Genomic DNA, 27,497 nt, shown 5'->3' on the forward strand with positions numbered 1-27,497 from the left:
AGCAGAGTGCTGTTCTAATAAACAATGACCTATCCACTACAGCCAGTTGCCATCTTCTTGGCACAGATTCCCCAAGGAAGTTCTGGGCCTCGTTCATCCTCACCTTGGCACTTTTGATGTGCTGAGAGACCTTCTCAAAATTACGGTTGAGTTCTGCCAGTTTGGGCTCAACAAGTTCCCGGCAGGACACGCCCCGACCGTTCATTAAGATGACAGCCTGGTCACGGACGTTATCCACTCGGAGACTGACGTCATCTAGCTCAGATGTTAGACGCTGAGAAGTGAAAGAAAATGAAAATGGTCACCTCCTAGGCAAGGAGAGAGACATCTAAAAGTAAACAGGAAACAAATCTGACATCATTCAGAATCCATGAGTTGACAGATGACACAACACTTTCCTACCTTCACAGTTTCCTCCTTTTGGCTAGCTGACTTCTTCTCAATTTCATCCAGTAAGGCTTCAGCCTGATACAACCAAGTACTTATGTGAGCAACATTTTCATCAAAAATTTCCAGCTGGCCCTGGTGATTCTGGAAAAAGATGAAAAAAATGTATGAATATGAGAAACTTCTAAAAATCCAACAAAAAAATCCTAACAACAACAAAAAATGTACAAACTCAAAAAAATTATCAAATAAATCAACCCTGCCAAAATGTTATGAGTAGAAAGATTGATAAAATAGTGTTTTGGACACACTTTGGAATGAAACACTGAAAATTAGACCATACCTTTCATCTTCACTAGTATTTACAAAAATTCAATTTTCATTCTAGACCCTTTGATAATATAATTTCTAATTCACAGAAGATAAATAGAAGTAGCTGAGGTAGTTTGTACAATTAAAGATAGACAATGTATTACAACAACCAAAAACTCCACAATTTTTTCTATCAGCACTAGCAGGTACAACAGTATCCACTGTGTGTGGTTATTCAGGTTTTTTAATTGGAAAGGGATTATGCCAAATTTACAAATTAATCATGTGTTGATATTTTACTGATTGCATAAAAATATTCCTTCCTCTTAAGATAAGTAACAAAATTGTAGAAGTGTTAATTAGGTCTGTTTTCACATGCAGTCAGAAATTGTAACATTAGGTGCCCCAGACAGATGTAATGTTGTGTATCAGGTTCAGAGAAGTAACAATCTGTTTAAGCCTTTCACCAAAACAAAAAGGTAGACAAAATTTGCTCTTTCAGAATAAAAAAACAAAGGCAGGAGAGAAAAGAGATAAGGCCTATGATCGTGCTTTGTAAGGTTAAATTGTTCTTTTGCTACATGGAGCTATAAATTTCTTGATGTTGATTTAGAGAGCACAGACAATACTTGTCACCAGATATGAACATAATCTAGAAGTATTTAGTTATGGATCATCCTTACAGCATTTACACATAAAGGTAAACTACCTGACTACTCCTAAAATGGAATTGGATTACAAAATTAACACTATCACCTGCAACAGGAACTGGACAGCAGGCACAGGGCTCACCATCCATTCATACACTAAAGTTTCCACAACTCCTGCCTTCAGAAGTCCCTGATATGAGTTGATTGTAATAACTAGCTAAACAACACCAAAATACCTTATTTATATAAAAGCATCAGTCTGATACTAGTATCAGTTGTAGACTGTTTCATGTCCATTTAGCCTAATTAGCAGCTTTAGGTGTATAATATGCTTGGGCTTTTATTTAATCAGCCAAATAGATGTTGTTGCCATACTTGAACACTTGCAGCTGTGGTCTGTCCAAAAGAGCAATAGACTGACAGAGTCACAAGTGCTTTGCTGAGCACCACCATAAAGTTATCCATTGTCCATTAAATAGCCATCATTCAGGTCTCAAGGAATTTATCAACACAAACCAACTGTTCATGTTGGTGCTGGCACAGAGGCTGAATATTCAGGCTGAATAAAGAGCAGGATATGCAGCAGGTCAGTTTTCAACTTCCTCATGAATTACCTCTCCATCTACAGCATAAACAGATATCCATTCCACATTCTTTAAATGCATAAGGTGTCATGGAAGCTTCACTTTACAGTAAAGTGAGACAAGTGAAAACTCCAGCTGCTCCAAAGAGGTGGAAGGAGAGCTACCCTGAATATTTCTCATGCATGCAACTTACCAACAAGGTGTCACACCAGTCCTCAGTCCAGGTTCGAACTCTGCTCCAGCCAGCATTAAGGACACACAGCTTCTCCTCCAGGACAGCCTCACTCCCTTCCACCAGGGACTGGAGTGCAGTGCAACTTTCTGTGATGCTCTTGAGATCAGCCTTCCTCCTCTCCAGCTCTCTCAGCACATTCTGAAACAAGTTCAGCCATTAAAACTGCACTGGTCCCAAACACAAAGGAAGGTAATTTTTACATCCACAGGAAACAAATATATTGTAGGTGATCTTCACTTGTGGAAAGAAATACACCACGTGTAATTGCCTTCTGTTTACAGTAACTCTCTGTAGATCATGATCTCATTTTTTAAGAGAGAGTGAGAGCACAATGCATGTAAAGTGTCCTGAACAACTTAGGGACTCTTTTGGTTTGTTGTCTTAGATCATCTTCACCGTTTCTTTTCATTATGTAGGTAAAGCAAATGCATCACACTACATTGCAAGTCCATTTTTAAAAGGTTTTTTTCTGCACTGCAAAGCACAAAACACTAATTTCAAGAGACACTCTGGATTCCTCTGTATCTTTTCCTATTAAAGTACTTTTACAGTTGGCAATAATGAGAAACATGGTAGGCCAATGCTAAATATTTTTTTGAGAACCATCACAACTTATTACTGCAGATGTTCAATTCAGTTGCTACATATTACAGAATCCCTACTGCTATATTATCTATATAGAGATATGTAAATACATGTATCTTTAGCTCTACCCTTTTTTCCAAGTCATCTCTGCTTTTAAATAGTTTTTTAATCCATAAACCCCACCTTTTTTGAAAGTATGCATACTGTAAATTGTAAATTAAGCAATATGTCATCTCTTAAAGATCAGGACAGTTTCCATGTGGAAAACAGATCTCTTGCCATGTAAGATCACCAATTATTACTGATGATATCTGCCTACTTAGAAAGTTCTTTACTGCCAGTGTACAGTGTGGTGAAGAATCCACTTAATCACAGCCAGCGTCTGGAGCTCCTTGAACATACTATCTATGAAGTAACTTATTCCTTTATCATAACTTATTATCTTAGAAATAGAAACAAATACTCAAGTAACTACATTTTAAAATTGCCTCCAGAAAACTTGAAAACAGAAAGGACAACTTTGTACGCAACATATAGGACTTGTCCTCCTGCTGGTGAAGCATAACAGTCTTTACATGCATGGCTTACAAATTTATGGTATACTTCCAATAAGGATTCAAAGTTTGTTTGGAGAGGAATCTTGGGCATGCTGCCACAGCAAAATCCTAGCACTAATAATTGCTAGTCCTGATTGAAATGCCTGAGAACAGGTTACATTGGACAAGTTCGCAATTTGGTGAGTTTTCAAGTTTTAAGACTGCAGACAGACCCACTCCAGAAGTAAAAGGTGACAGAAAACAAAAACTGGACAGGTCAGTACTGCTGAATTGTATCATCTGGCACTTGCTGCTAACCCTTAGTAATATCCAAATTTCTACAGTGGGAGAAAATATGATTACTCTGAAGAAAGTAACTAACACATTTGCCTGTTTCCATTACAAGCTTTAACTTGTAGGCAAAAGAAAATAAGGAATTACAGTGGCCTCTTATTTTGCAGAGTCACAATTTTGAAGACAAAGCTGTTTCAATGAAAAGTTACAAACTCAAATTTTCATTGAATGCACTTTTCATTCAATGCAATTTCAGTTTGTTCTACTAGTAAAATATTTGATCCAGTCCACAATTATATTTGCTGATAATTTTAAGAATCTTATAATTGTGAAATGTGTAAGAGATACAGTAACTTTTTAGTTACCATTAGTACCAAATATGTAGTAGTATCTTAAATATTTTACTGGCATTTAAGGTTGATGCAAAATGCCTAAGATGAAACAGATCAGACTCAGTAAGGTACTGAACATGAACTACTGATTCTACTAAAATTTCAGGATGTGGGAGATTTAGGAACAAGTTACAGGGATTTAAATTCACAGCCACTTCTACATAGTATTGCCATAACGTCAGAAACTTTTTCTACCAATATTTAGTAAGCATTCTTACTTTGGCCCAGGCAATTTCTGAATCTAGATCAGAAAGCAAGCTCTCTGAAGTAGACTTCTGCACAAGGTCAGCTTCAGTGGTAGCCAGCCACTCTGACAGAGAGGCAGACTCCTTCCTCATTTTGTGTGCCAGCTGAGTTGCTCTTTCCAGGTCTTGTTTTCCTTCTGTCACCTACAAAAAAAAAAAAAAAATTAGATTTTAAAAGATAGCAAACGCAAAAGTGCTAGCCAGCTAAAATAAGTATCCACCTAAATCCTAAATATATAAAATCCTTGCATCTTAAAACTGTCTTGCTTTTGCTTTAAGGAAGGACCCTAAAAGGAAAGATTATAAGCATCTGTATCTTACTATACAACAGAGAATATATACAAATAATTTTAAATTGAGATGCATTTAAGGAGATAAAGAAACCTGCATACCATTTTATTTATAGCTAGCAATTACCAAACTGATGTTTATCACTTTATTTTGGTCCTTTAACTGAAACTCAAAGGACTGTAGAGTAGTCACTCACATACGTAAAATTCAATTCCTCCTAGTAATTTGTAAGGGCTGCTAGAAGAAAATTGTAAAGAAAAATTTCACTGAAAATCTAGTCTGCCCTTAAAAACATGTCAGTAACATTAATATGACATTTGATGTTTGTCACAGTAAAATAATTTGTATTTCACACCAGTTACACAACTAGTCTGGTGAGATTTTAACACAGACTTGAGAAGAATTCCAAGCATCATAGTCAGAATCAATTTTACAATATTGTGCTCTGTTCTCTGCTCAGAAATAAAAATCATAACATTATATGGCAAGTAATTCTGCCTTTCTACCTTTTCTTAATTTCTTATCTACATGCCTTCTAGAATCCACAGCTTCCTGGATGTTCTCAAATTCACAACTGCAAAATTTCCTAGGACCCATTCTGAGATATTCCAAGACTAATCTGATCGTTTACCCCCAGCTTAATTCATGGAGCACTGAACAAACACAAAGCCATTTGGGATTCCACCTTAATTTAGGTAGAGAGTCCTATCTGCCCAGTAAGGGTTTAACCACTTTTAAACACTTCTCTTGGATAAGTAAATATTCAACTAATAATAAAATTATGCAATATTTAATGCAGTTCATGGGAAATACAGGTTTGCCTGCATTTTCTATTTCACACTGAGAGCAACCATTTAGATGGACTACAATTCAAAACCATCACGACACCCAAAAAACCCCAGGTGGACTTACATTTCTCACATGATAATCTGACCATAAATAATCTTAAAGGACTTTAATGAATGGTAGGTCAGATTTTCAAGGGCAATCAAAAGTCTGTGAACCTTCCTTTCTTCAAAGCTACCTCTCCTCCAGGGAGATGTGTAATATTTAATCTCTCAAATGATTGCTCGGGATGCAGCAACTAACCAACAAATTATCAGCTTTAGAATCAAACTTAAAACACCATCTAACAGCAGAAAAATGACATGCAGACAAATATTCATATATTTATTTATTTTTCTTACCTGTGCCCCCAAGTCATTGTAAAGAAACTTCAGTGCTGTCAGTTGTTCATCCATCCCTTTAGGATTATCCGTCTGCTGTTTCTGTACAATTTGCCTTCCCGTCTTGATGACAGTTTCAACTTCCAATTTCACCTCACTGAGGGTCTTATAGAGTTTCTAAAAGCACAAATATGTACATTGGTGATCAATTTGTAGTGCAGGTTTTCTGACTCTGCTTCCTTTGAGGACCTTAACTTCAAATTGCACTTCAATTCTGATTTATGAATTAATAGCAATATCTGACAAGAAGATTCCAAACTACTGATGATATTTTATTCTGATAAATATTCTGATAACATTTTATTCTAGCTCTTATTTTCAAAAATTAATAAGATCAATAATTTAACAATGTTTACTCCAAGGCTAATATTGTGATCTGTACTTCATCTTAGTATTTTGTTTTGTTCAAATACTAATGACTGTGATACTTCTCCAGAATATAAGGATAAACCAGGGAAGGGAGTTCATAAAAACTCAGCTGTTCCACCATATCTATGATCGACAGCCCACTACTTTTATGTCCTGCAAGAATATGAGGTTTTTAGTTATCAAGTGCTCTGTTAGCACTTTCCAATGAGCTGCAATAGTTCCATGATAACGTTAAGCAAAATTTCCTCAGGAGAGAGTTTAAGCAACAAGAGCTAGAAGAAAAAGAAGCACCCCCTAGGATGAGCCATGAACATTGGATACATACCATGCACTTCTCCAAGTGAGTTTGGATTACATCTGGGTCAATATCCTTCACATCCAAGACATGAAGTTCTGCTTTTACACCATCCAACACCCGCTTGCAATCTAACATGCGCTGCTCAAAATTGGCTGGTTTCTGGAAAAGCTGATACTTTGTACATACTTCACGGAGCTTTCTCTGTTTTATGAATATTATGTTGAAAGATTGTTTTAAATTAGTACCTGCACTTCAAAAAAATAACCTTTAAAGCATCTCACACCACAGATTATAACCCATCATGCCACCACAGATCAATAGATATGGAATTTTGGCTTGGCAAATAATGGTGCCATCACCTAATGCTAATCTCTACCTGAGGTGCAAGAGATGTCTTTCTGTATCATACACTTTAAAAATACCCATTCTACTCACATACAGAGACTTGCTGACTTTGTGCACTTATCCCATGACACTTGTGAAATTCAAGCTTCCTTGTTCAATTCATCTAGGGCTGTTTGCTTCCTTATGAAAGCACATAAAAGCACACACTATTTTCTTCTGAGGTTCATCTGACTGCACTAAACAATTTACAGGCTGACACGGCAGGGTGTAAGGGTGACTCATGTCTTTACCTGCAAAGCATCCAGCTGAGTTCCACCACGGGGAGACCTGCATTCAGGAGAAGCAGGAGGGAAAGAGCGAGCACTTTTCTTCAGCTCCTCTAACGTGGATTCATGAGCTGCAATCTCAGCTTGAATTTTCTGCCATATCACACAAGCAGGAAAGAAATACGTTTCAAAATTGCTTGCAGAGAGAGGAAGGGGAACTTTCTTACCACCCACCAGAAGAAAATCTACTCTGTAAAACTAAAACACCACCAGGTTTATTTTAAGTATTCTGCCTTTGGTGACAGATTGCTAAATTGAAAACTGCTGTTATTCAATACAACCTTAAAAAAAATAAAACCTTCCAGATTACAGAAGATAACACCTAGTGCATCAGCACAGCACTGAAATTTATAACTAAGTCCTGACTGAGCACTATCATCAAATATTTCCAAAAGTTTTGTAGTGAAGGGCTGTACAGAAATACCTGGGCCTCCTGGGGCATCTGAAAGGCATCTATCCTGTCAGTCAGGTAAGATGTCAGCTGTCTATCCAGATCTCCTAAACTTTCCTGCAAGACCTGCAGCATGTGGTCAGTTTCTCGCATGGTCTGAAGCTGTTGTTCCAGGGCGATCTGTCGGCTCACCGCCTGAGCAGGACAGAAAGGTGAGACAAAATGCAGCAATAATTCAACACAAATCATAGAAGACTTCCTCAAAACAAGGAGGAGAGACCAGAAAAGATCCTATGCCTGGAGACTGGCTAAAAACAATCCTAGAAAGCAGCAATTTTTGAAGCTTGCTGTGGCTTCTGAACCAGTAACTGACAAGCAGTGGAAGAGAAAGAGTTCTGCTGCTAGATACATGTGAGACAGCAAAAACACACCTCTCCTACTACCTCAGGAAGGAAGTATTCTGTTAAAACCACACCAGTTTCAATGGGAAACAGGAACTTCGCAATAGACCACAGATCACTGTTGTTTGATATTCACACTGTCAATACTCACATTTCCTTTCAAAACAATAAACTCATTTGGTTATACTGTCAAAACAGAAGTTCAGTTTTTTCCCTTTATTGCTTCTTCCTTGTCACTACCTGCACAGGAGCACAAATTCCCCACTATCAGTACGTGCATGCACAGACCTGTGCATGTGCATACACACACAGTTGTGGAGAGCTGTCAAAAGCCCAGTGTGCCAGTGCTGCAGCTGCCAAAGCAAACAGGTTTTTATTGGCCAAACCTGTTGTAACAGGAAAAACACCAGTCAATGCTAACTTAAATGCCAGCACATAGCCCCCATATGAGGGCACTGCATTCATTTGCTCATTGTAATGAAGATGAACTCAAATACCCTCTATGATTACATTTTTTCATCAGTGACAGAAAACTCCCATCCTACAATTTGGCAGGGGCCTGTATTACCAGGATACAGAACACAAATTACAAACCTGTGCTACCTGAAATACAGCTAGTCTTCCTCTACTTATTAAATCTATGAAAGACTAGACTGAAGTAGGACAAGAGGAAGAGGACAACCTAATGGCTGAGTAATGAGAAGAATGTTTTCCCTTCTGTTCTTTGTTTCAGCATGACTTCTTCCTAGCTATTTCTGAGAGTGAAAATGTCACTTACACTCCTCATTTTTACAGTTAGTGAGAAAATCACCAGTATTTATGGCAGTAGCAAGGCGATATTAAGTTGTTAATATTGAGCTGTTCCTTGATTTTGGAATTGCCTTTTTGTCAAAATTATTTTAAAAATAAAAGGGCATCCCTGCAGTGCAAGCTTGCAAAAAAACTTCGCTCATGTAATGAAAAACAGAAAAACATCTTGCTCTTTGGACATTTTTACAAATTGAAAACAGCTGACACCACTGATGCTATTTATTCTTTTCCTGTATTGCAGTCTGGTATCTTTGAATTCAGCTAACAAGAATCATTTCAGACTTGAGCTGAAAAATCCAGTCTACTTCAACCCTCACCCCAAATTCTTACCAAGTGACTCAACTCCTCATAGCGGGCATTGAAAGCTTCCAGTTTTTCACTGATGATGTCATCAAGAATCCCTCCATCAATCAATGTCTGCCCAAGTTCCCGAATCTGGGTTCGGTTATCAGCTGGGTGACGCAGGACTGATTCCAGGGACTAATCAGAAAAAGTTTTAAAGGTCAAGACACTGAATATTACTGCATTTTCAGACCTGGAAACCTGGTTGTATACAGAAGTTTAACACTTCAACTGTCTTGAGAGTGCTCTAAAAGCATAAATCAGTTATGGCTTAATTCATAATGGCACCAAGGTGATTTTACTTTAGATTATCAAACTTCACAGCACTTTTTGCCTATTCTCATAATTTCATACCACTATAGCCCTGGAAGGAATTAACCAATTTACACAGGCCAGGAGAGAGCACACAATTTTATCACAGTACCAAGTATGGCACTATCACATACAGTAAAAGTCCACTTTTGGTGGAGAATCTTACAAATCTCCATTTTCAATTCAGATTAATATGTCCATTTAATGCGAAGAATCAGAATATTCAGCACATTTCAGTGTGCTACTGAAGTGCAGATTTTTTTTTTTAAACAGAGCTATCTGTAAAATTACTTATCTGATAGAACCATTATAATACCTCAAGAGCATCATTGACAGCATCCAATTTATCAGGCAGATTTCCAGTCATTTGCACTCTTTCTTCCAGATTGTTTAGCCAAGCTGTTTCTAAATCAAGATACTGAAGCAGCTCAATCCAACAGGACCACACTTCCTAGGAGCAACAGAAAAGAAAAGAATTAGCCTAGAATTCCAGGCATAGGTCATATACCCTATGAACAACTTAAAGACATGTGTCTGAGAAATCACCTAAAAGAGACAAGTAGAAAATATTAAGAAACATGTCACAGTACAGTATGTTATAGATAGAAAAACATGCAGCTCTATCAGGAAGATACAGAGAAAGGAGCATAGCAGTCACTAACTAAACTTGTCTTAAAACTATCACTTCATATAACTATGCAAGGTTCATACAACAATGCAAGAATGTAACAAAATGCATCCAATCCTCTTTGAAAGACAGGACACACACTCTCTACCCCAGACCATAATCTCTTGTCCTAATTATTACTGGATTTCAACCTTTAATTTTTGGTAAATTCCTTTTTTGCCTTTTTGGAAGACACGCGGATCAGTAACAGGTCTGTGAGACAAGTTTACTTATTTGCAGAGGCACCAAATACAATTATAAAAACAAAGCTAGATGGTGTCTCATGGATTCCAAATACATCATTTCAAAGGAAAGTAATCTTGGAAAGGAGTAAAATGCATTTATGCTGAAGCTACTATATTCAGACATTATCAGTGTCCTTCTCTACTCCCTTCTTGTGCCACCTGCCATCATTTTAAGAATCAAGTTGGAAAAGATCTGAGAGATCATCCAATTCCAATCTGTGACTAAGCACCACCTTGTCAACAAGACCATGGCATTAAATGCCATATCCATTCTTGCCTCAAACACCTTCAGGGACAGTGACTCCACCACCTCTCTGGGCAGCCCATTCCAATGTTTAATCATTCTTTCTGTGAAGAAATTCTTCCCAATGTACAACATAAACCTCCTCAGGAACAGCTTGAAGCCATTTCCTCTCATTCTGTCACTGGCCTCAGAGAAGAGGCCAAACCTCTTCTTCTGGCTACACTCTCCTTTCAAGCAGTTGTAGAGAGCAATAAGGTCACCCCTCAGCCTCCTTTTCTCCACACTAAACACCCCATCCCTCCAGAGCTCCTCGTAGCACTTGTGCTCCAAACCTCCTAACCTGCTTTGCTGCCCTTCTCAGCACCCCAATGTCCCCGTTTTAGTGAGAGGCCTAGAACTGGACAAAGCACTCAAGGTGTGCCCCACCAGCAGCAAGTACATACAGAGGGACAATCACTTCCCCAGCCCTGCTGGCCACACTGCTTCTAACACATGCCAAAATGCCATTCTGAGCCACCAGGGCACACTGCTGGCTCACATTCCCTGGGTGTGGGTCAGCATCCTTGGGCTCTTTTTTCACTGGACATCTTCCAGCCATTCTTCCCCCAGGCTGTAGCACTACATGGGTTTGTTGTGACCCAAGTGAAGCATCTGGTACTTGGTCTTGTTGAATCTCATACCTTTGGCTTCAGCCATCAAATCAGCCTGTCCAGATTCCTCTGCAGAGCCTTCCTACCCTCCAGCAGATCAGTACTCCCACCCAGCTTGGTGTCATCCACGAATTTACTAAGGATAGACTTTATAACCTCATCCAGAACATCAATAAAGGAATTGAACAGATATTTCTAAGCAGAGAGCTATCATTCTTGCCTCCAAAGTGTGGCATTTCCCCCGGATCCGATTGCACAGTAGCTGGTAGTTCTCCAGCACAACATTCAACTCAGTCGCCAGGTCCTGACCACTGGATGGCACTTTGGTGGCCAACATCTTGATGTTGTCCTTGAGAATCTTCACCCTCACCTCCTTCTGCAACACATCCTCCTTCGCTCTCTGTCAAAAAAAACATGTTACACTATCAACCTTCAATTGCCTTACACTCAGCTACTCACCACTCAAATCACAGATAAGCAGTTTCACATTGGAGGTCTCGCTGCCAATGTATTTCTTGGGCCTGGACGTAACAAAATACAGCACTAACTTGCATGGAATTCAGGTCATGTTAGCAAGTAGTGAAAGATCCTGTTTTATTAAGCATACAGATATATTTATCATTCATGGTTTGTTCATTAAGAAAACTCATTACTAAAAGCAAAAAAAAGAAAAAATCAAGTTCAGTGCTACTTCTATCACGCAAATACGAAAAACAAATTTACCAGAAACATAAAATAGACGTTTGCTAAAAAACAAGTATATCAGGAAGAAAAAGGTAGGGTGAATTTACAGAAATGATGTGTCTCAGAGCTCAGTAACTATCTCCCAAACTTATCCAGGAAAGACGATGTAATTACCCAGGACATGTGCAATTACAAAGCTGGGACCTCCCCCACAGCTGTTGGGTATGCTCAAGGAACACACAAAAAGGACAGCTAGAAGAATTCCTTCAATCTAACTACACTCAGAGGAGCCTGGCAACACATTTACAGGGTAAGTACAGTACAACTTCCAACACACAGGTCTGGAGAAACTGTATTGTCGCTTGTCAAATTTTGCCTTAGCCAGAACTGAGGAAGGATAGCTGGAAGACAGATCAGGCAGACCAGTCTGAGTCTCCCCGCTGAGACAAATAAAAGGCTCCAGAAACTGAGACTGCTCCGTATCTTTCTTTTCAGGTTTCAAGAACAATTTTATGAAATTGAAATACCTCTGATAAATAAGGCATTGCACTGTATAGTAGAATTTAGCACAATTTTTGTATATATAATTCAAGATGTCTTCTAGATATAAGGCAATAAAAAAGTCAGTTCATAGAATGGCAAAGAATATAAAATTTTGGAAATATATTTTATGGCAGGATTTTCAAAAACCACCCAGCCTTATCTTAAACTTATTCCTCCTGTCAGCAGGAGTTCCACTCTCTGTTCAAATGAGAGCATATGCAAAAATGAGCCAAATCCCAGTCCTTCAAGTAGTCCCAGGATAATATTGTTACTGCAAATGAAAGGGAATTTTAAGTGTTACAATAAGCTTACAGGCTCACTGATATAACTGTCATAATATACACAATATAATCTGGATTTGACAAAGGTAAATGTGCTAAAAGTCTCACAGATTTGCCAATGAAAAGAAGGCTCTTTCTCTCCTTGGCTTGTGTTCAGCCAGCTGTCAGACTATGTGATCTCAAGTGGCTTCAAAGGACATGAATATATTAAAACTCTTGTTAAGGACTGCTTCAAAACCCCTTCAAAAGGGACAATTCAAAACTTCAAATGGCTTCATTAAAGCACTTGTAAGGGAGAATAATTTTTTTTAATTGTCCATCAAGTAACAGTATAGTGGATACTCGCTTACAAAGTGTACACAAATAAAACCATTTATGAAGCCATGACTGAACTCTTAGAGTAAAAAGCAGGGAATTATTTACTCTGTACATGTATCCAAGAAAATTATCTGTTCAACTGACAATATTATAATGAGACAAAAATATCTCCTTCCTCTCCATTTACTTGGTCACCAGACTCAAAAATAAGCAGCAGTGGGTATTACTGGCAGCAACCAGTATCACCCACTGATCCTTGTGGATCTCTTCCAACTAATGATATTAAGAAAAAAAATATCTGTTTGCAACAGATGATGAACACATTACAACACACCTGTTTTAAAGTGATTTTCTAAATGTGGAGTTAGAATATTTAGGGGACAAGAAACTGAGATCCAAGTGATAGAGCAGAAGAATGTTTTCACAACCACTAATTTAGATAGAAATACAACATGACACTATACCTTTCTCAAGATTTGTCTCCTGCAAAGTTTTCCCATATTCCTAATGTTTAATATGCTATACATAAAAACGCCTGACTCAACAGCTGAGCAAGCTGTAATTTACTATGAACTCCCTATCCCTCATGGCCAAAAAGAACATCTGGTTTTATAGTTTATGCCTTAAAAATCAAAAATTCCACACAGCAAAGATGAAAAATACCACTAATCTTGTCATGACCTGAGCTCCTTTCCACAAATATAATTCCATAAAAGGTCAACCCCCAAAGCTTTAAGGTTCTGTTTCTCTTTAATCAGGCCTCTACAATGAGCTGGCATTGCTGACCTTCATTTCCTCTACTGCATTCTCTAGCTCTTCAGGGGACTTGTATTCAAAATCTTTCTCCAAATATTCTTCTTCAGCTTGGGTCATCCATTCTTGCATCTCTGCCAAATCCTTCTTCAGATTTATAGCTTTTTCCTGACTTTCAGACAGGCGATTTTTCTGACTAATGATCTAGAATCCAAGGTAGAGAAAGAAATAGCAGTTTTGTTACTTAAATGTCCTTGTACATGTGAAAAAACACAAGTCTTTGGTAAAATATTTTAGTACCAAAACATTTTCAGGCCTTTTTAATTAACAGAGCACTTTCACATGCACACACAAACTTATGAACCCTTTTTAGCAGATCAACAAAATCTTTAAGTGAGGGAAGGAGAAATATGACCTTTTTATCCTCCTTCATTGAACATAAACTGGTAACAATCCTTGGAAAAAGTCAGAATAAAATCCTTTTCTGATTACAAGTATAATATAGTTAGATATATCATTATACTGAGCAATAAAACACTCTTCAGGCCTCACTTCTTTCCACAACCCAGATACTCTGGATTCTATATCAACAGCAAGGCTCTCTAACACAGATTTTCATCAGCAATTGCAACAAAATAAATGTTTCTACTGACAGCAGAAAGCTTCCACCCAAAAGAAACAACCAAATACACCAAATTGGAGTGGTAGTCTATTTGTAGCTATTTATTTTTCAAAGCTGCTTGGAAACCAATAAAAATTATACAGGGACAGCATAATATTCCAGTCTTCAGAAACAAGAAAAAAAGGTCAGATCTTCCTCCCACTCTCTAGAAAGATTAGCATAAAGCCAAGTGAACAAATTAATTTTTAATCACAAACAATTATAGAGTTTATTTTGCTCTTTCAAGTCAGGTACCAAGAAACACATGCATTCAAGTTGAGCTTCAGCCACTTTGACAGTGAAACGAGTAAAACATTCCCATCCCACTGTTTCACTGCTTCACCTCCTAACAATCCTCACAATGCCACACAACCACACAGCTGCAGCAACAAACGAGCACCAGCAACATGTGGAGAACTCACCTGTTTGCTCAGCTTCTCCCACTGAGTCTGGCAGTCTACTAGCCTAGACTTTGTCCAAGTATTTATGCTCGCAATAGGCTGAGCTCTTAAAGCAGCCTCTACTTCTTTCATCTCTTTCAGTGATGGTTCAATTGTCTCCATTTCATTGATAAACATCTAAACACGCATCAGAGAAAAGGAATGTTGTTCTTCAGCAAGATTTTACATTAATTTATAACAGTATCAATAATTTTGAGACTTTTAATCATTCCAGAAAAAGTTTTTGGAGCAGATCAATGCTGTGATCAGATCAATACCAGATTGCTTAAAATAATCCTTCAGTGATTCAAAATATCAGAACTATGCAACTAAAGAACAAAGTACAGCTTGCCATACACAGCATAAACTTTTTCATATGTCAACTGTCGACATCAAAACAACACAAGTTTGAAGATTACATGCACTAAATATTCTATTTCTGGTGTACTTCAATCTATAGTCTTCTCCTGGAAAAAAGCATTTGAAGGTACACTGTAATTACTTACTATAAGACAAAATTCTACCTAAATGTGATCATTATGTGACACTGACTAGCCAGGAATCTTCCTTGCAAAATTCTAAACTCTAGGACTTTGATCAGTTATTTGCTTCTTACTTTTAAGCTACACTTGGAAATTTAATGCAGAAGGCACTTTTCACCCACAGATTCAATTCCCTAATCACAAAAAATTGGGAAAAATATATCAGCCTTTTATAGAGGAAATAATGCCAACTTGTAGATAGGTATCTATAACTACAGTGAAGACCTTAAAAAAAGCACAAAATATTATAGCTGCAAAAAAAAAAGAAACCAACTCAAACATGCCCTGAAGAAATATAAAACATTTTTTCTGGTGGGCTTAATGTGCTATGAACAGTACTTAATACAAGCAAAATAATAAAGAAGAGATGCTACTTGTTATTTCAAAAGATTCCTTATAAGAGCAAAACTCACTGTGCACTGGTCAAGTTGCCTTTGAAGTCCTTCAGTATCCCCTTGAACAGCCTTTTCTGTCATCAAGAAGTCTTTCACTCCATCCATCCACTTCTGAACAACTTTAGAGTCAGTCTAAATCAAATATAGTAAAGAACATTGATACATTGCTGCAATGAAGAATGTATAGCTGTTGCATTTCAACTTCTAGCAGCTTGCAAAGAGTGTTCTACAAGCTGCTGGCATAGTCTTAGTTTTGACTCAGACCAACTTTTGTTTAATTTTTGGGTTTGTTTTGTTGGGCTTTTTGGGGGGAAGAAGGGCATCCCAAATTTCTGTTCTCAAATTTATATGAATATTAAATTCATAATAGTGATCTTCTTCCATCCACCAGAGCATGGTTTAAGTGCCACTGAACTGTTCCAGGCTATCTCTCACACCAAAGCACAGGATCAGTTAAGGAGGAGAGCATGGTTTCAAGAATTATGTGGTTACTCTTCACATGAAGGACCTGGCTGAAGGCTGGAAATATGCCTAAAAACTATGCTAAAAAAATGCATGACTGTTTCCACACTTGTTTGAAAACTGCATGCCAAAGGAAAAGAGAGGGCCCTATAAAAATACATATGTGGAAAAGAGGAGTGGATAATGCTAAACATACTTTTCAGGTAGAAACCATGCTGGGAAAGCCATTTGCATAAGCAAGACACACATAAAAGTAAAAAAAATACAGAGGAACAGACTAACCACTAAAATTTAAAAAAATCCTAGCTCTTTGAGGCCAATAGTACAATACTGTACTCACTAGAGTAACTCTTGGGGAAAAAATAAACATACCCAACTTCAGAATTATGTGATCTAACAATTGGCAGTTCCTTGTACCCTGCAATGAGGTAGGAAGGGAGGAAGGGAAGAAAGGAGACAGAGGCATTGCCATCTCCTTCCCATGCAGTCATGGACATTCCAAATCATCCTTACAAACAAAACCAATACAAAGAGGGATCTTATTTCCCCTGGTTCAACCAACTTATGCGGCTGACATTTTTTATTAATATAGCTGGGCTTTTACTCAATATTTTTGGACTATTTGGTTGGAGGTTTTAATAGATGTCATCTATCCTGACACAATGATCATCACAGAACAGCTCATCAGCTTCACCTTCTACTCCGCATGTCACAGAGGAGGAAAGCATACACTTCATTTTCTTAAAAACCTTACACTAACAGTGTTTTCAAAATCAATATGTTACACACTGTTTCTCAAAAAATGTCTGCATTAATGAAAACCCATTAGACTAAGTCCACGTTTATTTTTAGATCACTGCTACCATTAGAGGTCAAAGTCATGACATTTTCTTCATTCCTTTTCCATTTTGATGGAATTTCCTGCAGATGATTAGCCTGAAAATAATTTTCTAAAAAACAGACCCTATGATGCTTAACAGTGAACCATAGCTTAATGTAAAAAATACGTATTTATAAAGGCTGCCTTTTGACAAGGCACTATAGCACACAACTAATTTAGCATTTTTTACATATTTACATATTTATTTACATAAATAGCTGAAGATAATTAAGTGGGGTTACTCAAAGTTAGACACACATTTAAATAACTTGCTGAATCACAAACCAAGCCTACAAAGTTTAATTAAGTAAATGTTCCTACATTGCACAGGTAAATAATTATCAGTGGTCAAATAACCAGTGTAGGCTGTTGAGGTACAAGAGTTCACAATTTTTAGACATGAACATCCTCATCATAGAATGGTCTGGGTTGGAATAGACCTTAAAGATCATTCAGTTCCAACCCACCAGCCATGGGTAGGGTCATCTTCCACTAGACGCCATCCAAATGGGCCTTGAACACTTCCATGAATGAAGCATCCACAGCTTCTCTGGACAACAAGTTCAAGTGTTTCTTTACTGCCCTCACAGTAAAGAATTTCTCCCTAAAGTCTAATGTAAACCTACCCTCTTTCAGTTAAGAGCCCATTATCCCTTGTCCTGTCCCCACAAGCCCATGTTAAAAGTTCTCCATCTCTCGAAGGTTCCCTTTAGGTACTGGAATGCTGCTATAAGGTCTTTCTTATAGACCTTCACTTCTTCAGGATCAGTTTTTGACATTTATTCCAGGCACGAACAAAGATCAAATGTGCTGAATCTTAACTTGTTCACTCCTAGAAAAACCACATGATGTACAGCCATGCAGAAGATTTAAAAGATCTGAGAGTGATACATAATCAAAGACACAGCAAGCCATACATTACTAGAGGTATGATAACAGAATACAAGATAAAGAAAATTTCTTTCAGGAAAAACAAGACGCAAAACTGATAAAATGAGCCTTGTCTACTCCTCCCATCACATGAGTATTACAGTCTACCGGTAAAACATTACTCCCAGTTCATGTCACTAATGCACGCACTGTCAGCTTGGGGGAGCCTCTATCACATCACAAATAACAGAAGAACCACCTAATAGCAGGACTCACAGGCAGATCTGCCACTTACATGCTCATCAGGCTAACAAAGGTATCTTAGTCACTGTTCACCTGTCTGCTCACTGTTAAAATGAAAATATTTACACTGTTTCTTTTCAAAAACCTAAATGTGAGGAGTGTTGTTTTGGGAAATGTCAATTTTTAAAGGTGCTTTAGGAAGGAAAAAAAAAGAAACATTAAAAATAAAGTAATACTTGTGTGTAGTTGAACATAAACCACATGTCGCCCAAGCACTGACATTAACTTTTTTTTTCTCCGCCATGTAAACTTTTTTCCCCTTTAATAGCCAGGTGCTTCAACTCCTTTTTAGCCAAGGAGATCCTGCCTAGCCATTCTCCAAACTACTCTTGTGCTTGGAGTCTGCACCAGGACCATACACCAAGGCTGCCATACCAATCTTTCCTGCAGTACAAGTTATATCCTGGTGTGCCCAGTGCTGTCCACAGCATTTTTATTCAACTTGTTCCAGACTATCATTTTTAATTTATACAGTATTAGACTACAAAAATCTCCATATAGATAAGTACCAAAGGAAAAAATCAGGGAATATGACACAACAGTCCATCCACTGACAGTTTTACAAACCATTTAGAAAATAGAGAAATTGCATACTCAAAAATACAGTTCATAAGACAACACAACGTAAGCCCCATATGTCAACAGATAGCACCAGTAGGTATTTCTTTCATTTTCAGTTACTTAATAATTATAATAATGGTTTAATATTAATAAAGCAACTATATAATAATTGCTTCCATTGTTTCTTCTGCTATAATTTCTTTTTTGGCTTCTGTACTTCCTTTTAAGGTAACAGGAAAGTTTCTAGCATCTTGCTCAGGACATAATTCTGTTCTCAGAACAGTGGGATTTTCTGTCTTGCAGAATTTCATAGGCTTGTGTATGTATTTATAAAATAGGTAGGAGGGCTGAGTAACCTTAATTTTTTAACTGTCCTTCCTGTCACTTCAGAGGCCATGGTTGGAACTGGAAAAGTCACTACACCCAAGCATTTTCCTTACTCACTTTTCTAACTTCCCTGTACTAATTCTTCATGACTGTTCACCAAAACCTTACTTGAAGGAGCAAGTTTTCTGTAGCAGGCATGGAATTACACTTTAAGACTAGTGGGCATCTGACACCAATCACACCGAAGATCATCAGCCCCTACTGGGATTAACAGCACAGCTGGCATGCCCTTGACCTTAGCACAACCTTTCCTTATAAAAAGAGAGGGACACTAATTTTAACTGAAAAGTATTTCTGTTAGAAGACAAAATAATATCCTGGGCACATTAGAATTCCACTTCTATGCTGCTACAAATACACTATATATGCTTTCAGCCTCTGCCAGACTAGTGGATCATCAAAATTCCACTTCTCAATCAGTTTCATCTGGACTCCTGCAGGAACACAGAGAAAGAAAGGTCTATAAAGCAACTGAGTTATGCAAGCCAAAAAAAAAAATCCTTTCATTTTACCTCAAACATTCTCAACTTGGGCATAATTTCCTCCAGTAGTTTAACATCTTTGGAAATCTTGACCTTTAACTTGTCCCAGCGTCCCTGCACATCCTTGAACTCTTGCATGTAGGTGTTTTTTATATCCGAAGATGCATGCTTCTCCAAAGCCTTTGTTTCTTCAGCAAGTTTATCTACCCTGGGCTTCTGGGCTTCCAGTGTCTCACAAACTGTCTATAACAAAAGGAAAAAAAGCCTCCTTCTAGTATTAGCCATACAATAGGTACACATTTACATATAAATCCAAGTGCATTAAAAGTTTCATTGTGCAGATGGTCAAGAGTGATACTTGTGCAGACTCAATGAAGAGTGATACTCCAGTTACAGCAGTTATTGCAGCAGAGATGTCCAAACAACCTTTTAAACAGCAAAACCTTCAGCTGCTGTACTGGTGCAGCAGCAGAGACTACAGAAGGGGTAGGAAAGCTTGGCCACAAAGCTCAACATGCGCAGGCATCTACGCCTCCCATGTGCCGTGCCGTACTGGCACTCGAGTCAACAAAGCAACAGCTGTGCCACACTGCACTCTCAGAGCAAACTGCAATGCAGACAGACCACGGCCTCAGTATGTTCATATCCCCACAAGTTTGCTTTTTAAAAGCACATGCAAACCAGCTGAGAGTGTTCTTCCAAGTTTTGTAAAGTGAAATATAATTTCTTAGTTGCAAAAAAAGCTCTGGATACTCAAGTTTTGAAAACTACTTTCCCAGATGGGATACAGGGAAGATACATATGTATCTTCACTATGACATTGGTGTATATTCACTATGACATTGGTGATATAAAGAGTCACTTGATTTGAAAGAACTAATTTACTAATATGAAAAATAACAGCTGAAGGTATAAGCCAAAACATGAAAAATGCTGCCACTTCATTGAACTCATCATTCTGATTACAGTGCTTCAAATTTGCTTAAGAGATATGCACAATGAATGCATTAAATGATTATTAATTTAATGGATTTAATTTTCTAGTATATATACTTAATATGTACAAGCAGGATATGTGCATACATATTTTGCTGTATTTTTACTGAGGAAGACTCTTTTTTTAAAATGTTCATGTTCTCAAATCTACTTTACATTTATCGTGGTTTCTTTTCCTGGAAAATGTAGCAATTCCTCTAAGACAGGTAGAGAGGTAGCAATGAGACTGGGAAGAGGAATGTATGTTTCAGAAAACAAGAGCATTCTGTGCAGGAGACCACAGACGAAGCACTTAGCAGTGCTGCTACAGTGCAGAGAGAGCTGAACAAACCCCAGGTCCACAAGCAGCTCCTCATATACAGTTTGGTCCCCTCTCCTGTCACACTCTAACGTTAGTGCACCTACACTAGCATAGTGTGTCCTTTCAGGGTAATTAGTCTCTGAAGAAAACTGGGCAGAGGCAGGAAAAGACAAGCCTCCAAAGGCTAAATGACATTTCAATTAATGTAGCATATGGACCAGAAAACCTCCACCACGTTTAAACAATACAGAAGCAACACTAAAGAGAAAGCCAAAGAATCAAAGCTTGTTTTAATCTCTTAGTTCAAAAAAAACACAAAGCACTAACAACTCTGTTTACTGGACTTCCAAAAATCATCGCTCTGCTGAATAGAGAAGGATATTGCACCCAGCAACCAGAGATCCAGAGCTCCTCCAGCCTTATTAGGCCACCACCCAGGGAAAAACACATGCTTCTGAATGTGGAAGGTGGTAGAGCAGTCAGGGAAGAATTTGATTTTTTTTCAAACAAACAAACAAAAAAAGGGGGGAAAATACTGGAGATGCAGCATTCTCTCCCTGGAGAGAGGTATATCCCTGCCTCAGTATCTGGTATTTGCAAAGTTGCTGTCATCTATAAATTTTTGTCTACTTTATAAGCACGGCTTCCGTTTGATAGGCAGTCTGGAGGTCAGAGAAGTACAGCTACTCTCTCCAAACACCTGAGCAAGATGGGTTTGTTAACCAGCTGACGCTCAGACAGTTTAAAGCCAGCAGAGCCCTCACACCTGGGTTAATATACTTACCCAGTGCTTGGAGGGGAGGGTGGAAAGCCTGCAAACCACAGGCCCTTCAGAAGGGCAGAGGCAGGGTCAGAGGAGGTCACCCTGCCCCAGGACAGAATCAGGCCAGGCACAGGCACGATTGTGGTGTGGCTCAGGCAGGTGCAGCTCCCAGCTCCTCGTTTTCCTTACAAATGCACTCAGCAACAGAGGAGCAGACCTTGGATCAGGTCACCAAACAGATCCAGCCCAGCCTCTAGAAGGGAGATGCTCTTGGAGCCCTAACAATTGTTTTGCAACTCCTGAGCACAGGAAGAACATGCAGACCAGAGAGGGCCTTTTAGGTCCTTTTCCCCTAACTGAGCAGCCCCAGCTCTCAGCCCCATCTCCTGTCACAGGCAGCATAAGATGCTGTGAAGTCTTGCAGGCTCAGAGATACCCAGCCCTCGCCTGGACATGTCCCTCAGCAGCCTGATAACTCAGCAAGCCACATCCAAAAGTGAGTTCCACACCCACATCCCTGACACCCCTCTGAGCAGTGTTAGCTACCCCACTGAAAGCAAGGCAGGAGAACAGAGGGTGACAGCAGTGGGGTAACCTCCTTCCTCAGTGCAAAGGGGAGAGTTACCTTGGCCTGCTGCAGGGCGCTCTCCACCTTGCTGGGCTCGCTCAGGCCACCGGCAATGCAGTGCTGCTTGCCCTCCAGCTCGCTCAGCACATCCTTCAGCCGCTGCAGGGACTCCACGTACTCCCGACTCGGCTGCCTTTCTGTCTCTGGGACCATGGAAAAGAGAAAGGGAACAAAATACTAAGTAAGGAAATGCACTTGAACCCAAATCATAGGAGATGTGAACAACTTTCCAAGAGTTAAAAAACTCTTCAACAGATAGCATTGTTTTTCCTCTAAAAATATTATATATATAACATACAAGAATATAGAATATAATAATAAATTATTTTATTATTAAAACCTTCCAATTACAACCTTCCAAAAATTTTACAAACTCAATCCCATTTTCAGAAATTCTTTTTATACACTTAAGCACCTAATTTGTTTGGGTCGGTGGGGTGGTAGAATTGGTAGTATTTAAATTATATGTTATCATACCAAGAATAATCCACAGTATTTAGAATATATAAACCACCCAAATTTAGTATTTTGCATTTTTAAGCTTTAGACATACCTACTATTTAATCTACAAATACACACACACTGATATCTACTATATATAGAAAACACAGTATAGCAAATACAATAGCCATACATTACATATTAAATTAAAAACACACTCTATATATAGGAATTATATAAGCTAGTATTTATAAATATGTGGGTGTATATATATAAAAAACATATTAGCATGGGCTTGTGTTTTGCAGGCATTTTTACATTTTTTAATATATTTACCCACACAAATATATAAAAATAGCAGCTTTCAGCCTGTTGCCAGAACAGAGACACCATCTAGGAAGAGTTAAAAGGGAATTAAAGTTTGGATGGAGTATCTGCTTGCCATTTTCAACCACATGCCAAAATTTGTTCAATCCAGCCCCATGTGGAATCCCAGGCAGGAGGCAGCACGTCACTGGCATTTCAGAATGAAAACAGCCAATTGGAATAACTGCAGCAAACAGGATTTTGCCTATAAGTCCTGTACTGTGGTATACACATTCTCTGGCCCTGGATTCCTAAGCAATTTTGTTACTGCCCCAGGTGAAAATTAATCTAAGCTTTGTTCTGACTCAGCAGGTAGCTTTTCAACAGCTTACTGTCAGAACTGTCCTACCTTTTATAAAAATGAGTCAACATTTTTGAGAGAATCAGAGTTATCCAGCTCTCTTTTCTCAAAAGGCCAGCTCAATTTAAAGAGGGGGGGTAAATTAATAAGAGGCAATAGGTGCATTGTCACTAAATGACAGAAAATCCTGAAGAAGAAAATAGTTAAAGTAATTTCCCAGTGACAAAAATATTTAGTCAATTCCAATCTAAAAAATGCCTATAGAGTTGAGACTGAGTACCTTTCCATGGGGGAATTTCCAGAGGCTCAAAGAAGAGCTATAAGAGGAGCTGGCCTTCTGTCAATCAAGGCCTGCCAAGTTCACAAATGCCTCAGTCACACCACCAGTTGTTTCCACCAGTAACATAGCTCTGGAAGTTTTTACCTTGCAGCAATTCAACTATGCTGTAAATAAACACCTAAAACCCTGAACTGACATTTCCCTCTGTTCGTCAGCAATGTATCTTCTCAGCAGTTTGTCTCATTCAAAAGACACACAAACACAAATTTAATGTGTTAGAACATATACGGTGCTTCTACCAAGCAATAACTGGTTCAAGTAGATCAATAACACCTCAAGTGATGCGTGACACAAAAAAAAGTATTTTTCTCACATGATACATAGTTACCAAAATACAAAACACTAATGAAATTACTCACAAGTACATGAAGTCAAAACAGCTATAAAATTATAACTAGTCACAGTAAGAATGAAAACATCCCCTTGTAATTTGAACATGGCTGACAGATACTTCATTCATACAGTTTTCTGCATGGATATAATTGAAGCATGCAGGCCTGGTGCAACACATTGTATAGATGTCCTAACAGCTTAGTAATTGAGCCTATTTTTACTACATACAGAATGTATGTAATGCTCTTCCATTTGGAGCTGTTAATAAAACACTTCCTCAAATTACTCTGAAACAAAAACTAAGGGAAAAAAATCTCTTACAAGTCTGTGCTGCTGCTATTCAGCTGTAAAGTATTACCAGAACTACATATTCCATGCACTACATTTAAGATCCTTTAAAAACCAGCATGACTGGTTTGAATGCTCATAATGAAATTTATAATGCAAAAACAACCCAAGTAGAAACTGCCTGAAAAGCAAGCCAGATTCCAAATCACTTCAAAGATGAAATTTCAAAAAGGAATTATGTATGAATAATATGCTCAAAGCTATGAAAAAATAAATTTCACATGTGCACTTTCATTTTACAAGGTTCTCCTAATAGTCTACTTTTCATTTCTAGAATTTCATTACAGAACATTTATTTCTGTAAGTGCCAGAGAGAGACAGATTTCTGAGCTATATTATCCACCTTAAATATGTCTTGCTAAGTAGCTAAATGAGGTTTCAGGAATGTTGCATCCTTGCATAATCATTTTAAACACCATGGAATGATAGATTCTTGAATTGTGCACAGAGGAGGCCACATCCTTCCAGGTGAATAAAATAATTTGGTCAGTTTGGCACAAAGCCTAGCATAAACACTAGAAAAACTGTACCAGAATTCAATGAGTTTTCAGTCAGCTCAAAACAAACAAGCAACAAAAAAAAAAATCAAAACACAAGTAAGCAGGAGGCTTTATGCTAATATACGTATTTATGTTTATTTACCTTTTTTCAGCTGTTGGTGACATTCCTCTAGTTTCTGACGAGTTAATTTGAAGTGATCAAGAAAACCACTCAAGTTCTCCTGAATGAAATTTGGAGGCATGGGCTGAGAGGTGAGTGTCTTGCAGGTGGCTTTCAGATGTTCCAGCTGTGGACTCAGGCTTACAAGATTACTTAACTCATGCTGTAAAAGAAAAACCAAAACCAAAATTCACACTTACCCTGTAAACACAAAGATTTTAGTACGCTACTGCAGCACAGTTCATCCACATTACTAGAGTGACAACACTAAAGTACTTCTGTGACAGATTCTAAAAAATCTTCCAGGTGTCCTGCATAGATTTAGAAACTAGGCCAAGTTCTACTGGAGCATCCTGTGCTTCTGACAGCTTCCATTCAAAATCAGCAAGTTTGACCAGACTTACCTGACATAAGTCTTTTAGGACTGCTGAGGACTGGGATGCTGAAGAAGAGGCTTTTTTAAGCCAGTCATCCTTCTCATTTAAAGTCTTCTCAAGCTCATTAATTTCCTTTAAATAAGCATTTATATCTTCCTGGTACTTTATCTTTCTAGCCACTTCTTCTAGATTTTGAACCATATCTTTCCACCCCGACAAAATTTTCTCCATCACAGATTTTATATCCACTGTAGGAAGTCCTTCTACAAAGAGTATACAAATTACTGTTATATTAACTGCAACACATTTTCATTAACAGGCACTTAACCTTTCCTTTCTTCAAATAAAAGTGCACTTTCACTTTAATACACAAAACACTTTGATCCCAAGTCCAGTATCTATAAATCTATACTTATTACTAGCACCATTTCAGCTTTATATTGCTAGTAAAACATAGAGTGAGATACTCTAATTTTGAGGAAAGACTGAGAGGGATTTTGTTTGCTGATCCACTCTAGTACAAGTAGAGCCCAAAGCTCTGGCAGGGCAGCCAGCCAGCTTTCACAAGAGCACTTGATGACCCTGCTCCACGAATGTCCCTGTGCTCACACGTTGGCCATAGGCTTGGCACACCAACACCACAGGAGCCACAGGGGAGCAGCATGCGGAAAAGAGCAGTCACTGCCCTTATGGCACAGCCTGTACCTGCCTCAGGATAGAAATGGATGTACACACAAATGTGCCAGTACTGTGCATTATTCCACACAGGTGTAGTAGGGCCTAGGTCTGGAAAAAGGCTGCAAGCCTGAGCTGGACAGAACATACTATCAGACCCTAACAAAACCAGTGGTTGTAGATTGGTTATTTTCTAGAGACCCCAACCTTTTAGATGACAATTGATTAGAAAGCAAATTGTTGACCTTACTCTTTGCTGATACAAAGCAGCTTTTCAACTATGCATTTCTTGTTATGGTTAACACATGCTGGTTTCATACCATGACCTATCATATCAGAGCTAAATGGGTTTGTAGAAGAAAGAGGAAGGGAGGATTACGTTCTGTTCAGGTTTGAAAACAAGCAACATCTAAAAATTTTTATAAACCAAACTCCAGGTCAAATCAGTGGCTTTCAGCCATCAACTTAAGGGCAATGGCACCCACTGTAAAAAGCTTCAGCAGCAGCAGGCAAGGAGGGGAGGACTAGACATGCTTAGTAAATTGGGGTATACGAGCAAAGCATTGGATTGCAAAAAAATCTGATTGCTGAGAAATCCAATGGAATTCATAATTTTCCAAAAGGGATGCTGGTCATTATGCAGGACAGTTGATACCATCCTCTCCCCTGTCTGAATACTACCAGTGATGACAACTTCACCAGAAGTCAAGTGCACAGCAGATCTAAAAGATTGCTTCTAGATGATATGAACATCTCTTATAGAGATCTCATTCCACTGATGGATTTTTTCAATATGAAACAAGATTTTGGAAAGGTTTAAAGATTCAACTTTCATGGATGTCAGTTATAAGATCCCATGGATAAGGGTTTTAATTGGCAATCAATCATTTTCCCAATCATATAGACTTCTCTCTTGCCTTTGAGCCATAGATTGTGACTACATCATTAAAAACACAAACAGTTTTTACAAAAATAGATAAAAATATGAAAAAAAGAGATAGACACATACGTATCAAGTTTAAATTTGGCTTTAAAACTTTCACTTCTCTCTAGCAGTTGTTTTAAAACTTTTACTTAAAATCAAACCACTTCCTTGAAAGCATGTAACTAGCATTGTTACTGAAAGAGAAATAATTTCTTAATTACCCCTTAAAAGACTGCAAATGAACACATGCACATTAATGAATAATAATATTGCTTTTCTAAAAGCTTTAATTAAAAAAAACATAACTAACTAGTAACAGTAACAATGACCAATGAAGGAAAGAA

General features: G+C 38.2%; 1 protein-coding gene across 1 annotated transcript in view; it reads right to left on the minus strand.

Moving 5' to 3' along the window:
* Positions 1-27,497, minus strand: part of UTRN (utrophin) — a 341,691-nt gene that overhangs the window by 217,992 nt on the left and 96,202 nt on the right. The window contains exons 20-37 of the mRNA XM_054514244.1: positions 25,581-25,816; positions 25,159-25,339; positions 22,385-22,530; positions 19,730-19,942; positions 15,773-15,886; positions 14,800-14,955; positions 13,750-13,920; positions 11,358-11,537; positions 9,648-9,782; positions 9,008-9,157; positions 7,500-7,661; positions 7,040-7,168; positions 6,432-6,605; positions 5,699-5,854; positions 4,194-4,364; positions 2,127-2,306; positions 403-531; positions 104-274 (exon numbers count right to left, since the gene is read on the minus strand). Coding sequence (XP_054370219.1) covers positions 104-274; positions 403-531; positions 2,127-2,306; positions 4,194-4,364; positions 5,699-5,854; positions 6,432-6,605; positions 7,040-7,168; positions 7,500-7,661; positions 9,008-9,157; positions 9,648-9,782; positions 11,358-11,537; positions 13,750-13,920; positions 14,800-14,955; positions 15,773-15,886; positions 19,730-19,942; positions 22,385-22,530; positions 25,159-25,339; positions 25,581-25,816 — 2,954 coding nt within the window. The remainder of the gene's footprint in view (positions 1-103; positions 275-402; positions 532-2,126; positions 2,307-4,193; positions 4,365-5,698; positions 5,855-6,431; positions 6,606-7,039; positions 7,169-7,499; positions 7,662-9,007; positions 9,158-9,647; positions 9,783-11,357; positions 11,538-13,749; positions 13,921-14,799; positions 14,956-15,772; positions 15,887-19,729; positions 19,943-22,384; positions 22,531-25,158; positions 25,340-25,580; positions 25,817-27,497) is intronic.

Source organism: Molothrus ater, chromosome 3 (genome assembly GCF_012460135.2).
Source record: "Molothrus ater isolate BHLD 08-10-18 breed brown headed cowbird chromosome 3, BPBGC_Mater_1.1, whole genome shotgun sequence".
In the NCBI taxonomy this organism is placed as follows: domain Eukaryota; kingdom Metazoa; phylum Chordata; class Aves; order Passeriformes; family Icteridae; genus Molothrus; species Molothrus ater.